Raw genomic sequence first — 12294 nt, forward strand, 5'->3', positions numbered from 1 at the left:
ACCGGAGAATGCTGGCAGAGATGCCGGGGACTGTGTGTGTGGTGGAGCGGACAGGCAGGGGACTGAGGCAGCCCTCCGTGGGGAGGTGGGCAGATGCTGGGAGGCACAGGGTACATCCAGAGAACTGGCATTTACTGAGCACCTGTTGCGTGCTCTGCAGGCAGTCTCCCCGATCCTCACATTGACCCCGTGCGCTCAGTGATGTCATCATCACCCTGTCACAGATGAGGAGATGGGTGTTAGGGAGGTCGGGTAACTTGCCCGCGTGGGTGGTGTGAGCAGCATTCTCACCCTGGTTGGTCTGAATTCAGAGTTGTGTGGGGGAGGCATGGGAAATGAGGATGGGAAAGGTTAATTAACCATTCGTTAACGAGAACCTGCTGTGTGGTCGGAGTTGGGAAGTTGAGTGTGATAACCCCTCCCCTCAAGGAGCTCCTAGAGGACAGCTGTTAGAGAGCAGTGAGGAAGGGGCCGTGAGGAGGGGACGCCCGAGTCCGTGCAGGCCTCTTGGAGGAGGGGCACTCAGGTCTGGCTTTGGAGGGGTGGGTGGGTGCTAGCTGAGCGGAGAGGCAGAGGTGTGACAGCATCACGCAAGGGGCGGGGGTCTCTGTTTCCTCGGCAGAGGGACTCCTCGTGTTGGGTAGGGGTGGGGGGTCTCTCCTGTTTACAGTTGCCGCCATCCGTGTTTGGCAGGAGGCCTCAGCCGTGCCCACACTCGTGCCTGGTGTTAATGAGGCGGCTTCTTTGTCTGGGAGGAGGTGCCTTGGGCTGAATCTCTCTCTGAATGAGCAGGACTGCCAACAGTTGTCAAAACAATGGTGTTTGGCCAGAGGCTCCTTGGAAGCCCCTCTTCCTCCTACGCCTGTGCCCTGGGCACGGAGTGTGCACCTATGGGCACCTGGCTCCCGGCCCAGCTCTACGCTGGGCCCTGCAGATTGTAGGGCGAAGGGCGGGGTGCGGGGCCCAGGGATCCTAGGAGAGCAGAGGCTTGGGGTTTTTCCCAGGCCCTGCTGCCGGCTGGCTTTCCCAGAAGGCGTCTGCGCATGCCTGCGTAACTGATCCGAAATGCTTCATGGCACTGGTGTCTGATGATGTGCCCCAGCTGGTGGGGCTGAGCGCCCGGTTACCCCCATGAGGCCGAGTGCCCTACATATGTGTGTTCTGCCCTTATCGTGCTTCTGGGTTTGGGGCTGAGGCTTCTTGCTCACGACACCTCCTGCCAGGAAGTGCCCTTTTGCCATCCAACATCCACATGCCCAGCGGCCCTCAGAAACGTCCTCCTCAGATCTAACGCTGGTGGGGGTGCCTGCCTCCCAGTGGCCTCCCACTAAGATACAGCAAAAGGAACCCTCTCGAGCCTCTACGGAAGGGTGGGGTATGGTGTGTTCTCCAGGGATCAGAGGCCAGGCCCGCAGGAAATATACCATGTGGGGCGTGCACAGGCTCAGGGGTTCCCGTGTTCCTGGGCTTTCTGAGGAGGAGCTTGCTGTCGGGCCCACCAGAGTTCGAGGGGAGGCCAAAGGAGACTGGCCCACCTCGAGTCTTCAGGAGGCTTTTATTTCCTACCTGCTGTCCTGTCCTGGGCCACCTCTGCCAGTGATTTTGAAAATGCCTGCCGAGCCCCCTACCCACGGTGGGGGAGCAGGTGCAGGGAACGGGTGTCAGTGGGCTCTGCAGTCTGCAGGCTTGGTGATGGATTGGATGTGTCCACCCGAGGTGTGTCCTTGGCAGAGAGCAAGGACCCTGCCTAGTTTCCCCCACTGTCTCCTCAGTCCAGTGTGAATGAATGAGTGGACAGATGACTGTGGCATCTTTGTCTTGTGCTTGTAATGGGCTCACGTGAGGCAGCTTGGTGCCGGGAAAGAGCATGTACTGTTAAGGCTGGCAGACTCGGATTTAGATTCAAGCCCTGCCACTTAGTACCTGGAGATCAGGCGGTAGGTTCTTTAACCACCCGAGCCTCAGATTTCTCATATCCACCCACCTGGGTTGCTGTGAAGATCAGGAGTAATGGATCCCAAGTGCGGCGTCTCGGGCCTGGCTGCGAGCGAGGGTCCGGGGTGGCCAGTGTCCTTGGGGAGGTGGCGGGGGAGCCCTGGCTGCCAAGCTGACCCTCCATGCTTCTCTCTTCCTGCCTCCCCAGACCTTCACGGCCTGGTGCAACTCCCACCTGCGGAAGGCGGGCACGCAGATCGAGAACATCGATGAGGACTTCCGCGACGGGCTCAAGCTCATGCTCCTCCTGGAGGTCATTTCAGGTGAGGACCCCGGAGACCCTGCCCACCCCGCTGCCCTTCTTCCAGCAGGAGCGGTGTGGCTTGCGGTGGGACAGCCGGGTGCCGGGTCCTGGAGAGCCCCGGGAGGCTCTGACGCTTCTCCCTCTCACCCCTTTTCTCCGTGCGTGTCTCCCAGGGGAGCGGCTGCCTAAGCCGGAGCGGGGGAAGATGAGAGTGCACAAAATCAACAATGTGAACAAAGCGCTGGACTTCATCGCCAGCAAAGGTGTCAAGCTGGTCTCCATCGGGGCGGAAGGTGAGCTCGGGGTGGGGCAGCCAGGGTCTCACTCAGTTCCCGGCCTTCACGCCTGGAGACGTGACACTACGTTCTGATCAGAAGTGTTGCTGGTGGCAGTGCACGGGGGGGCGCTTTCCGCCCCAGTGAGTATTCAGCAGGGAGGCTTCCCCACCCCGCAGAATTGTCAGGTGCTGTCTAGATCTGGGGAGCTGGCGTGCCCCGGCTGTGCGGGCAGGCTTCTGGGGGGAGAATGGCTGTGAGCTGGACCCTGAGTGCTCTCACCTGCCTGCCTTGTGCTGGGCCCCATGAGACACCAGCAGACGCATGACACGGCCTCTCTCTGCTGGGGGTGGCGTCGTCGTCATGCCCTGCCCAGTGTCTGCTGGCGGGAGAGAAGGTGCAGGAAAGAAGGGGAATGGGGCCCCGTGTCAGGATGTCAGGCAGGGAGCCCATGTCCACAGGTCCATGCCCAGACTCTGCTCTGGGCACACGGGCTGGGCCAGGTTTGGCCTCTGGCCACCGGGACCCTTCTGTACCTTCCCCAGGCCTTTCTACTCGCGCAGTTAGCATGCTGTCCCTCCCGCAGCGGCTCTTGACAGGGTCCCCGGGTTGAGCTTACAGGCATTTTGGGAGATGAGGTGAGGCCTGATGGAGCCCAGAAGCTGCTCACAGTTCTGCCCATCAGTCAGAGTGGGCTTTCACAGGCCCCGACATCCCGGTTGCCCCAGCTTTTAGAAAAACAAAACTAATTGCCACTAATGACGGGGCTCTGAGATCCCGTCCCAGTCTCCAGGCCAGAGTGCGTGTCCCGGTTTCCAGGGTTCTGCCCCAGCCGGACCTCTCCCAGGAGGCTGCCAGGCCTCGCACAGTCGAGGTGGATGGTGTTTTTGGTGTTTGTTTAAAAAGAGAGAAAAGAAAAAAAAAAAACCCGAATCTGACCAGGCCCTGAGGTTTTCTGTCCTTGGTGTATCTCTCCGCCTGGTTGGGTGTCCCTGCTTTGCTCCTCACAGCTCCATTTGCTTTGCTCAGACACCGGTCTGTAAATAGAGAGGGTTAGAGGAGAGACCCACGGCGGTCACCGTTTTCATCCTGAGGAAAACTCGGGCTAAAATGACTCTGTGCTTGCGCTCACGTTGGTTCACGTCCTCACAGTGGCCTGGGCTCTCGGTGCAGAGCTGGATGTTCCCCGGTAGGCTGTGGGTTAGAAGATACCTGGGGATTCCACCCTCACCCCTCCCGTGGGGCTGTGAGAGTGGGCGGGGGCAGCTGGGGGGTGTGTCCCAGTAGACACTGCCCTCCTGCCCTCTCCGGGACTCGTTAAACCCTCCGTGACCAGCTTGCCCCTGCAGCCTGCTGGACTCAGGAGGCATGCAGCACAGAGTTCCCGACTGAGGGGCTGCCTTCGCCCCACGGTATGGAGGGGCGGGGGCTCTGCCTGCTTTCTGGGCATGTGGGTCTTCACCCTGAGAAAGGGCTGCGTCCGACTGTCCCTCCCTCTGCCTCTGGGCAGGAGACTGGACATATTTCCTCCTCCTGAAACTCTTTAAAGTCAAAACTGCCCTCAGCGCTCGGCCTTGGCTTAGCCGTAGAGAGCATCTCCATTGTGGCTGACAGAGCCCCCCTCCTGTCCTCTCAGGTGGGTCCCTGGGGACGGTAGGCCCCTCCTATGCGTGACCTCCTTTCCAGCTCAAGCCCACCCTGGAGTTTTCATTCTCAAGAGTGCGAACAAGATCGTGTGAAGATCCCTCACTGCCTTCTCTAGCTCCGCGCTTCCCTCTGGAACTTGCCCTGTGCTCTCCAGTGCCTCCCAGGGGCCACAGCAGTGCAGTTGCTGGACCCGCCCTGCTCCCGCCCTTCTTAGGAAGCTATCCTGCCGGGCCCCTGCATCCGCCGTCCTGAGCTGTGTAGGGCCGAGGCTTTCAGGGCACTGCCAGAGGTCTGCCTGACAGACGTCGCGTGTCTTCTCTGCCGGCGTCAGACACGCGGCTACCCGAGCGCTCAAAGGTGGTTTTCCTCTCAGCAGCTGAAGCTGAAGACTGTATTGCCCAGACCCTTCTTGCTCACCCACAGAAGTTTGGGAGAAGGCTTGTTGTGAGGTTAGGGAAGTCTGCAGCCCATCAGCTTGGCCGTGTCTCTGCCTGCACCTTCCCTCTGGAACAGCATGCCTCTCAGAGGTCTGTTCTGGCTGCTGGGGATTCAGCGGTGAGCAGCACAGCCCCTGCCCTCAGGGAAGGCAGACAGTAAACAAGTAACGAAGCAACAAAGCCAAAACCACCAAGTCGATTCCGACTCACAGCGACCCTATAGGGCAGAGTAGAACCACCCCATAGGGTTTCCAAGGAGCGGCTGGTGGATTTGAACTGCTGACCTTTGGCTTAGCAGCCGAGCTCTTTAACCACTGCACCACCAGGGCTCCTAAGCAACAAATAACCAATTGCCGTGGAGTTGTTTCTGACTCACAGCGACCCTACAGAACAGGGTAAAACTGCCCCACAGGGTTTCCAAGGAGCGGCTGGTGGATTCGAACTGCTGACCTTTTGGTTAGCAGCCAAGCTCTTAAGCACTGCGCCACCATGGCCCAGGCAACAATTAGAGGATTACAAATGGTGGAGGTGTGTGGGGGAGGGGACGGGGCAGGGTGGTTAGGGCCATTTCTGAGAGTGACGCAGAGGCAGAGGCTCGCAGGATGAGAAGGACCCAGCCCTAGAGGAGGGGGCGAGAGCTTTCTGTGTGGACAGAAGGGGGAAGGCCTGAGAGCAGGAAAGAGCCTGGCTTGTTTGGGAAGCTGATCGGAGCCGGTTAGAGAAGCTGGGGAGCAGACGGCTGGGTCCCTGAGGGCAGGCCTCGTAGACCAGGCTGAGGATACGGCTTCATTTTGGGCAGCGTGGAGCTTCCAGCTGGGGAGTGACACCGTTCTGTGCCCTTTAAAGATCCCCCGGGCTGCTATGTGAGAGTGGATTGTAGGGGTTCGGCAGAAGCTGCATCGAGCTCCGGGGGTGGTGGTGGTCGCTTGGCGACAGTGGCAGTTGGGTTGGAAGGAAGTGGGCAGAGTCGCAAGGAACAGTACCGCAGCACTCACTCACCGACTGGTGAGCGTGGTGGGTGCTGCGGTGGGGGTGTGAACAGAGGGCCGGGAATGCAGGCCGGACGCCTGGGACCAAACCTCACGGTGGAGCAGACTTCTGGGTTGGATCCTGAAAAGTGAGCTGGCCAGGGGGAAAAAGGCCTGCGTGGCAGAGGAAACCCACTTGCCCCTGCCTGAAGGCGCGGAACAGCAGGCTGCTTTGGAACAGTGCTGCCCAGAGTGCTGACGGGGCCGCGTCCGTGACGGGGGCAGGGGACGGACAGTCGGGGCTGGTGTCTGGATGGGGCCAGAGGCTGCCATTGAGATCAGAGGAGTCTCCCTCTGGGTGGAACCTTCTCACCGTCCCCCACCCCTTCCCTGTGTGCAGAGATCGTGGACGGCAATGCAAAGATGACCCTGGGAATGATCTGGACCATCATCCTCAGGTTCGCCATCCAGGACATCTCTGTGGAAGGTAAGAGCTGAGCACCTACCACTGGTATGAAACCGCCTTTCCTCCAGCTCTCCCAACTAGGGGTGAGTCAGATTAGGATTTCTGGAGTTTTGTCTTCGTGTGATCGTCCCTGTTCCATGGCTGCAGGTGAGGGAGGTCCCCCCTCCCAGCCACCTGCCACCTCTACCACAGCCTTTCTAGCCTCCTGGCTCCGGTGGCCGATCCAAAGCATGTCCGTGCTCCCAGCCTCCACCTCAGTGGGCCCTCACGCCCCTTGTGAAGCGGGCAGGCAGGGTTGGCCCCATTTCACGGTCGAGGAACCTGAGTCAGAGGAGGCACAGTCACCTGCTCCGAGTCGCTCAGCAGACTGGCGGCAGAGCTGGGCCTGGGCCTGGTGCTTCTGAGCGTCTGCACCTTCATCCCGCCACCAGACACCCCACTCTCGAACTGTTGCCTTCACGCACCTGCTGTCAGATCAGGGCACCCAGGAATGAGCTGCTTTACTCCCTTCCAAGCTCTGACATGCACCACAGGATGAGGAGAAGTACCCAGCCCAGCCTGCGGAGAGGCAGGGCCCCAGTACTCATGCCCGTGCTTAGTCGTCACCCTGTCCAGAGAGGCAGAGACCAGCACCAGGAGCTTGTTTGGCAGTGTGTTCTGGTGGTGAGAGGCAGGGGCTTTGTCACCAGGAACACGGCACAGGTGCCACCCCCTGGGGCGATGACCCTGGGCAGGTGACCGCCTGGAAATCCCAAACCGCCTTGGGCCGTGAGCATCCATCCGTCTGGCTGTGCCCATTGGCGGTTAGCATCAGCAGAGGTCTGTCCATCTCCAGCATGGTAGCAGCTGCTGTCACTACTGTCACTGCTGCCGCCATTGTTCCATATGATGTTCTCTCCCCCTGAGCCTGAAGTTACGACCCCGCTTGGGCCGAGTTCTGAAGGTTTCGTTTTGAGCCGGCCCTCACTGCCCTTGTGTGTTTGACAGAGACCTCTGCCAAGGAAGGGCTCCTCCTCTGGTGCCAGAGAAAGACGGCGCCGTACAAGAATGTCAACGTGCAGAACTTCCACATCAGGTGAGCGCGCGCCCCGGCCCAGCTTGCTCCCCTGCTGCTTCCTGAGAACCGAGAGCCCGTCCTCCCCCGCTGTCCTCCCCCGTGTTTTTGTCCTGGTCTGTGACGTGCCAGCCCTCAGTGAGGCCCTCCCCCGCCTCGGCCGCTCGGAGCCTGTTGGCAGGGCTCCCGGTCCTCCGAGGAGGAGGGAGAGGTGGCTGCCGGCTGTGCTGGGCTCTCCAGTAGGCCTTACAGAACCTTCCTTCTTCCCAAGCAAGGTAATGCTCAGAAAACTTTTCCTTTGCTTTGACATCTCAGGATGAACCAGTCATTAGAGCTGACAGTGAATTTAGAGTTGGGGATTTAGTGTCTTCGGGTACAAAGACGAACAAGACTCAGCCATGCCATGAGAGCACCCCGAGCCTGCTGTCACTTGGGGTGAGGGAGGGGGTACCAGAAGTGTCCAGGGGCCCCATGGCGAGCACGTGGTCGGAGTGCGGCTGAGGCCATGTGCACGGTGGTGAGGAGCACAGGCTTAGGGTGTGGCCCTGTGAGTTCACCCCTCTGAACCTCTGGTGCCCTCCTGGGGTGAACCAGGGATGGGGCACACGTAGGAGTGGAGGCGAGTGGGGCCTCGCGGGGTCCACGGAGCCCCTGCTGTGTCCACGGGCTCTCTGGGGCCATGGCACTGGGCGCTGAGGACCTTCTCCGTGTGTCTGCCGTTCACAGCACATGGCTCCTCCCTTGCTTCTCTCTCTCCACTTCTCCTGTTTCCTGTCACTCTCTGGCTGACCCTCTCGGCCCTTCTCGGTCACTCATTTATTCAGTTTAGTAAATATCCGTGGAGTGCCTACTCCATACCACCAATGGGAATACCGCAGCACCAAGACAAGGTTCCTGCCCTTGGGAAGTTTACATTCTAGGAGCGGGGACCACCTGTTAGCAGAAGTGCAGATAAACCAGCAGGGTACTCCCAGGTAGTGGGGGCGCTCTACAAAGACAGCAAAACCGGATGACGTGACAGGAAGTAACCGGGGAGAGGGCCAGGCATTCTAGCCAGGACCTTGGTCAGGGATGGCCTTTCTGAGGCAGTGGCATTGAGCTGACACCCGAAGGAACCAGCCCTTCAGGGATCCCGGGGAGGAGAACGTGACCAGTCTCGCTTGTGACAGCCTTCATTTTCCTCACAAGACCCTCATGCCAAGCCACGTCCTGGCATTTAGCCAGTCCAGGGTCAGGCCCTCCGTGGGCCAGGTCAGCCAGAGTGCAGGAGGTCCCACAGCGCCGTCCCCCCGCAGTGGGCCGTCTCGCCGTAGCTGGCTGTCCCTGCAGTTGGCGTCCCCCCGCAGCAGGCCTGTCTGGCACAGCAGGGCCTGGGTGTGCAGGGCTCAGCAGGCCACAGCAGTACTCACAGTTAGCACTTATAACCTCCCAGCTACATGTCAGGCCCTGGTCGGAGTGTTTACACACTCACTCATTTAATCCTCACAGCAGCACTATGAAGCAGGTACTGTTTTCACCCCCGTTTTACAGATATGGAAACTGAGGTAACAGGAGATTAAGTGGCTTGCCCCGGGTCCCACTGACAGTAAGCGAAGGAGTCAGGAGCTGACCCCAGACTGTCTGGTTCCAGAGGGCATGCTCAGTGGCGCTCTGCCACGCCACCTCTGCAGTGTCCGGCACACACTAACCCCAAGAAACGGGGACTGATCGTTCCTGTGGGTGTCCAGGGCCACTCAGCGCTCCCGTGACGGCAAAAGTGCCCTTCTAATCGCTTCTGCTTTTCTGTCCCCAGCTGGAAGGATGGTCTTGCCTTCAACGCCCTGATCCACCGGCACAGACCCGAGCTGATTGAGTATGACAAGCTGAGAAAGGTACGCATCTCCAGCACCCCTTGATGGCCCACAGACACCCTGAGTCTGATGCCCTAACTCGTCACCACCCCAAGCCCATCCATCACTGACCTCCATAGCTAGGTTGCTTCTGTGCTCAGATAGGCAGGCGAGGACCCCAGGCTGGTGGCAGATTCTCGCCTCCCGTGTTCCCCTCGGTGACTGTCCCCTTCCTCTTCCACGGGCATTGCAACCAGCTGTGGTTATTGTAGGCCTGACCAGCCGTGCCTTCCATCTCCCTTTGCTTAACTGCCTGGGTTCTGGAAGCATTCCCCCTCTGCCCAAGCTGGGGGAAGAATTCCAAACCATCACAGTCAGCAAGCAGTTCCTGTGCAGTCCTGTCTGATTGGCCTGTGAGGCCCAGTCCTGCCCTACAGGAGCTCACAGCCTCGGGCAGAGGGGACAGGACAGTTGTGGAAAAAGCAGTCACCCCAGGCCATGAGGCTGAATATGGTGGGGTGGAGGGAGGGGGCCTCTCAGCTGGCATGGCCAGGGACAGGCGTCTCTAGGAAGAGGCAGCCCAGAGCCGGAGGGCATTCGGGGGGCGGGGCACAAGCCCAGCCGTGGGGCTCCTGCTGGAGGGTTGGGGTGAAGTGGGCCGTTTGCAGTGGAGAGCCAGTGGGGGTCCTGGCGAGGGGTTTGCTCTTCTCACCGTCCTGCGTCCCCATCGCCCTCTCAGGTCTTGACCCACCTTCTGGTTGAGATGCAGACTTGGGGTTTAGGGCAGGAATCTTAACCTGGGGTCTTAGATGGCTGGCATTGTAAGAAAATAGTGCACCTGCATTCTTCCAGAGCCAGTGTCCATAGTTCACCCCACGAGGACTTCAGGAGGTGCTCCTATGGGTGGGAATTGGATTTATCCAGGTGCCCCCTCCTCCCTGCAGCAGTACAGCTGGCTGAGAACTGCCTGAAGAAACCTTTCCAGTCCTACCACCCCCAGCTTCCTCCCTTCCAGAGCAGCCCTCCATCCTCTTCTGCTCATCCTATCCCTGACAGAGTTCTTTCTGTCCACCCCTCCCTCCCCCAGGATGACCCAGTCACCAACCTGAACAACGCCTTTGAAGTGGCTGAGAAATACCTGGACATCCCCAAGATGTTGGATGCGGAGGGTAAGTGCTTCCCTTTTGTTCCGTCAACACCCTGTTCCCTGGGCACCTCATCTGTCCCAGCCTGGCTTCGGGCAAGGGCCCATGGGCACGTCAGAGCTTTTGGGGTCACCTCGAGGAGCTGGCAGGGCCAGCAAGAAGGGCTGCATTAATCTGGGTGTGCCAGGGCCCATAGTGTTCCTGGGAGCCAGGGCAGAGCAGCCGAGCAGGCCAGGCATGTTCAAGGGTGGAGAAGGGCGGGAAGGGAGAGCTTGAAGAAGATCAGACCCCTGGGGGACTGCATCTTGGGCCAGGGCCCTGCCGGACCGTGCCTGACCGGTCCCACCCCTCCCTCAGGCAGGATGAGATGGCCGAGGAAGGCTGGCTCTCGGCTTCCTGCCAGTCACCACAGGCCTCTCCCCTCCCTGCCTGCAGCGGGCTCAGAGGCCGGAGCCCGCCAGAGCGGAGTGTTTTGTTTTTTCCTGTTCCGGCTTTGTTCCGTTTCCCAGCCACGCCCCACCCCAACCAGGATGGATACCTCTGGCCTCTGGTGGCCCTTGGAGCCGACTGTCCAGCAGCCCCATGAGGCCGTTGCCCTGTGAGGCCATTCTCGGAGAGAGGAAGTGGCCTCATCTTAATCCAGTTCCCACAGCCTTGGCCTTTCTAGAGACCCTGGGAGAGGGCGGGGCAGAAGGTGTGGCCAAGCCCACCCAGGTCACCGGGCGTCCCTGAACCAGCCTTGAGGGGCCGTCTTCCGGGATGATGACCGTGGCTTTAGGAGCCTGTGGATCCTTGTGAGCAGCCCCCACCCCGCCCTTCTCTGGGCGGTTTAACCCTTGTCGTTCACTTGCAGACATCGTGAACACGGCCCGGCCGGACGAGAAGGCCATAATGACCTATGTGTCCAGCTTCTACCATGCATTTTCGGGAGCGCAGAAGGTACAGGGCAGGGCCAGGCAGGCCCACCTCGCTGCCACTGCCCAATGCCGCTGCTGCCTCTCGCCTCCACGCTCACCTTGTTTCTCTTGCAGACGGCAGTGGCCTCTCTCTGACTGGAAGCCACCCCCCGACTCCTTGCCATTAGCGCCCACTCGGTCTTTGCTCACAGTCCACAAATCCACTGAGTACTTCTCTCTGCCAGGCCCTGTTCCGGGCCCTGGGCCACAGCAGAGCCAGGCAAGGTCTCTGTGTCATGGAACTTAGGTTCCAGTGGGCCAGACAGACAAGAGGCACGCCAGCAGATAGGGTCGTTTCATGTGGCGATGAGCACAGTACAGAGCGTGGGGCAGGGAGATGGGAGAGAGGTGGGGGGCCGTCGGGGGCCTCTGAGGAGGTGCTGTGAGTAGGAGCTCCCAGGGAGGATACCTGTGAGAAAGGCATTCCAGGCAGCGGGCAGAGCAAGTGCAAAGGCCCTGAGGCAGGAAGGAATAAGCTTGGCTTATTCAGGAAAGAGCTGGTGAGGAATAAGCGAGGAGGAGAAGTGAGCTGGAGAAGGCAAGGGGCCAGGCCGTGCAAGCCCGTTGCAGCCGAGGATAAGGAGTTTAGGGTAAGGGCCAGAGGAGGCCGTTAGGGGGGTTCTATGCTGAAGGTCATGAGGCCCTGGTGGCACAGTGGTAAAGAGCTCAGCTGCTGACCAAAAGGTTGGCAGTTCGAATCTACCAGCTGCTCCTTGGAAACCCTACAGGGCAGTTCTACTCTGTCCTGTAGGGGCGCTGTGGTTGGAATCGACGGGACGGCCCCAGGTTCATTGTAAAAGTCACAGGTGGTGGCACATGGCATAATCTGGCATTTTCACAAAGATCACCTAACATTTGACCCTCCAGCCCAGAACAGGGCCTCCTTTGTCCGTCGCCAGCCCAGGCCTGGTCCGACAAGGACTCCACCTCACTTGGGCTTGCATCCTTGCCTCTGCAGAACCTGACATGGCACGCCCACGCAGGCCTGAGTGGGGTGTGGCTTCCAGTCCAGAGCGCTGCTCTTCTCTCGCATGAGCCTAGGGCCCCGGCACTGGCCGCCCTCCCTGCGCCTTTCACTCTCTCTGCCTCTCTCTCTCTCTTTCTCTCTCTCTCTGTGCAGATATTGTAGGCACTCTGAGGCCAGACGAGAAAGCCATCATGACTTATGTGTCCTGCTTCTACCACGCTTTCTCGGGGGCTCAAAAGGTGAGCCGGGGAGGGAGGACCCCTCGCTGCCGTAGCTGGAGACCAGCCCTCATGTCACCGTTGCCTGCCTGC

At 59.9% G+C, this 12294-nt stretch overlaps 1 protein-coding gene across 1 annotated transcript in view; it reads left to right on the forward strand.

The window, feature by feature from the left end:
• ACTN4 (actinin alpha 4) overlaps positions 1-12294 on the forward strand; it is a 77357-nt gene that overhangs the window by 46526 nt on the left and 18537 nt on the right. The window contains exons 2-8 of the mRNA XM_023742309.1: positions 2144-2258; positions 2413-2532; positions 5967-6053; positions 7020-7107; positions 8879-8957; positions 10003-10084; positions 10914-10999. Of these exons, the coding sequence (XP_023598077.1) occupies positions 2144-2258; positions 2413-2532; positions 5967-6053; positions 7020-7107; positions 8879-8957; positions 10003-10084; positions 10914-10999 (657 nt within the window). The remainder of the gene's footprint in view (positions 1-2143; positions 2259-2412; positions 2533-5966; positions 6054-7019; positions 7108-8878; positions 8958-10002; positions 10085-10913; positions 11000-12294) is intronic.

This window comes from Trichechus manatus, unplaced genomic scaffold (genome assembly GCF_000243295.1).
Source record: "Trichechus manatus latirostris isolate Lorelei unplaced genomic scaffold, TriManLat1.0 scaffold00207, whole genome shotgun sequence".
Classification (NCBI taxonomy): domain Eukaryota; kingdom Metazoa; phylum Chordata; class Mammalia; order Sirenia; family Trichechidae; genus Trichechus; species Trichechus manatus.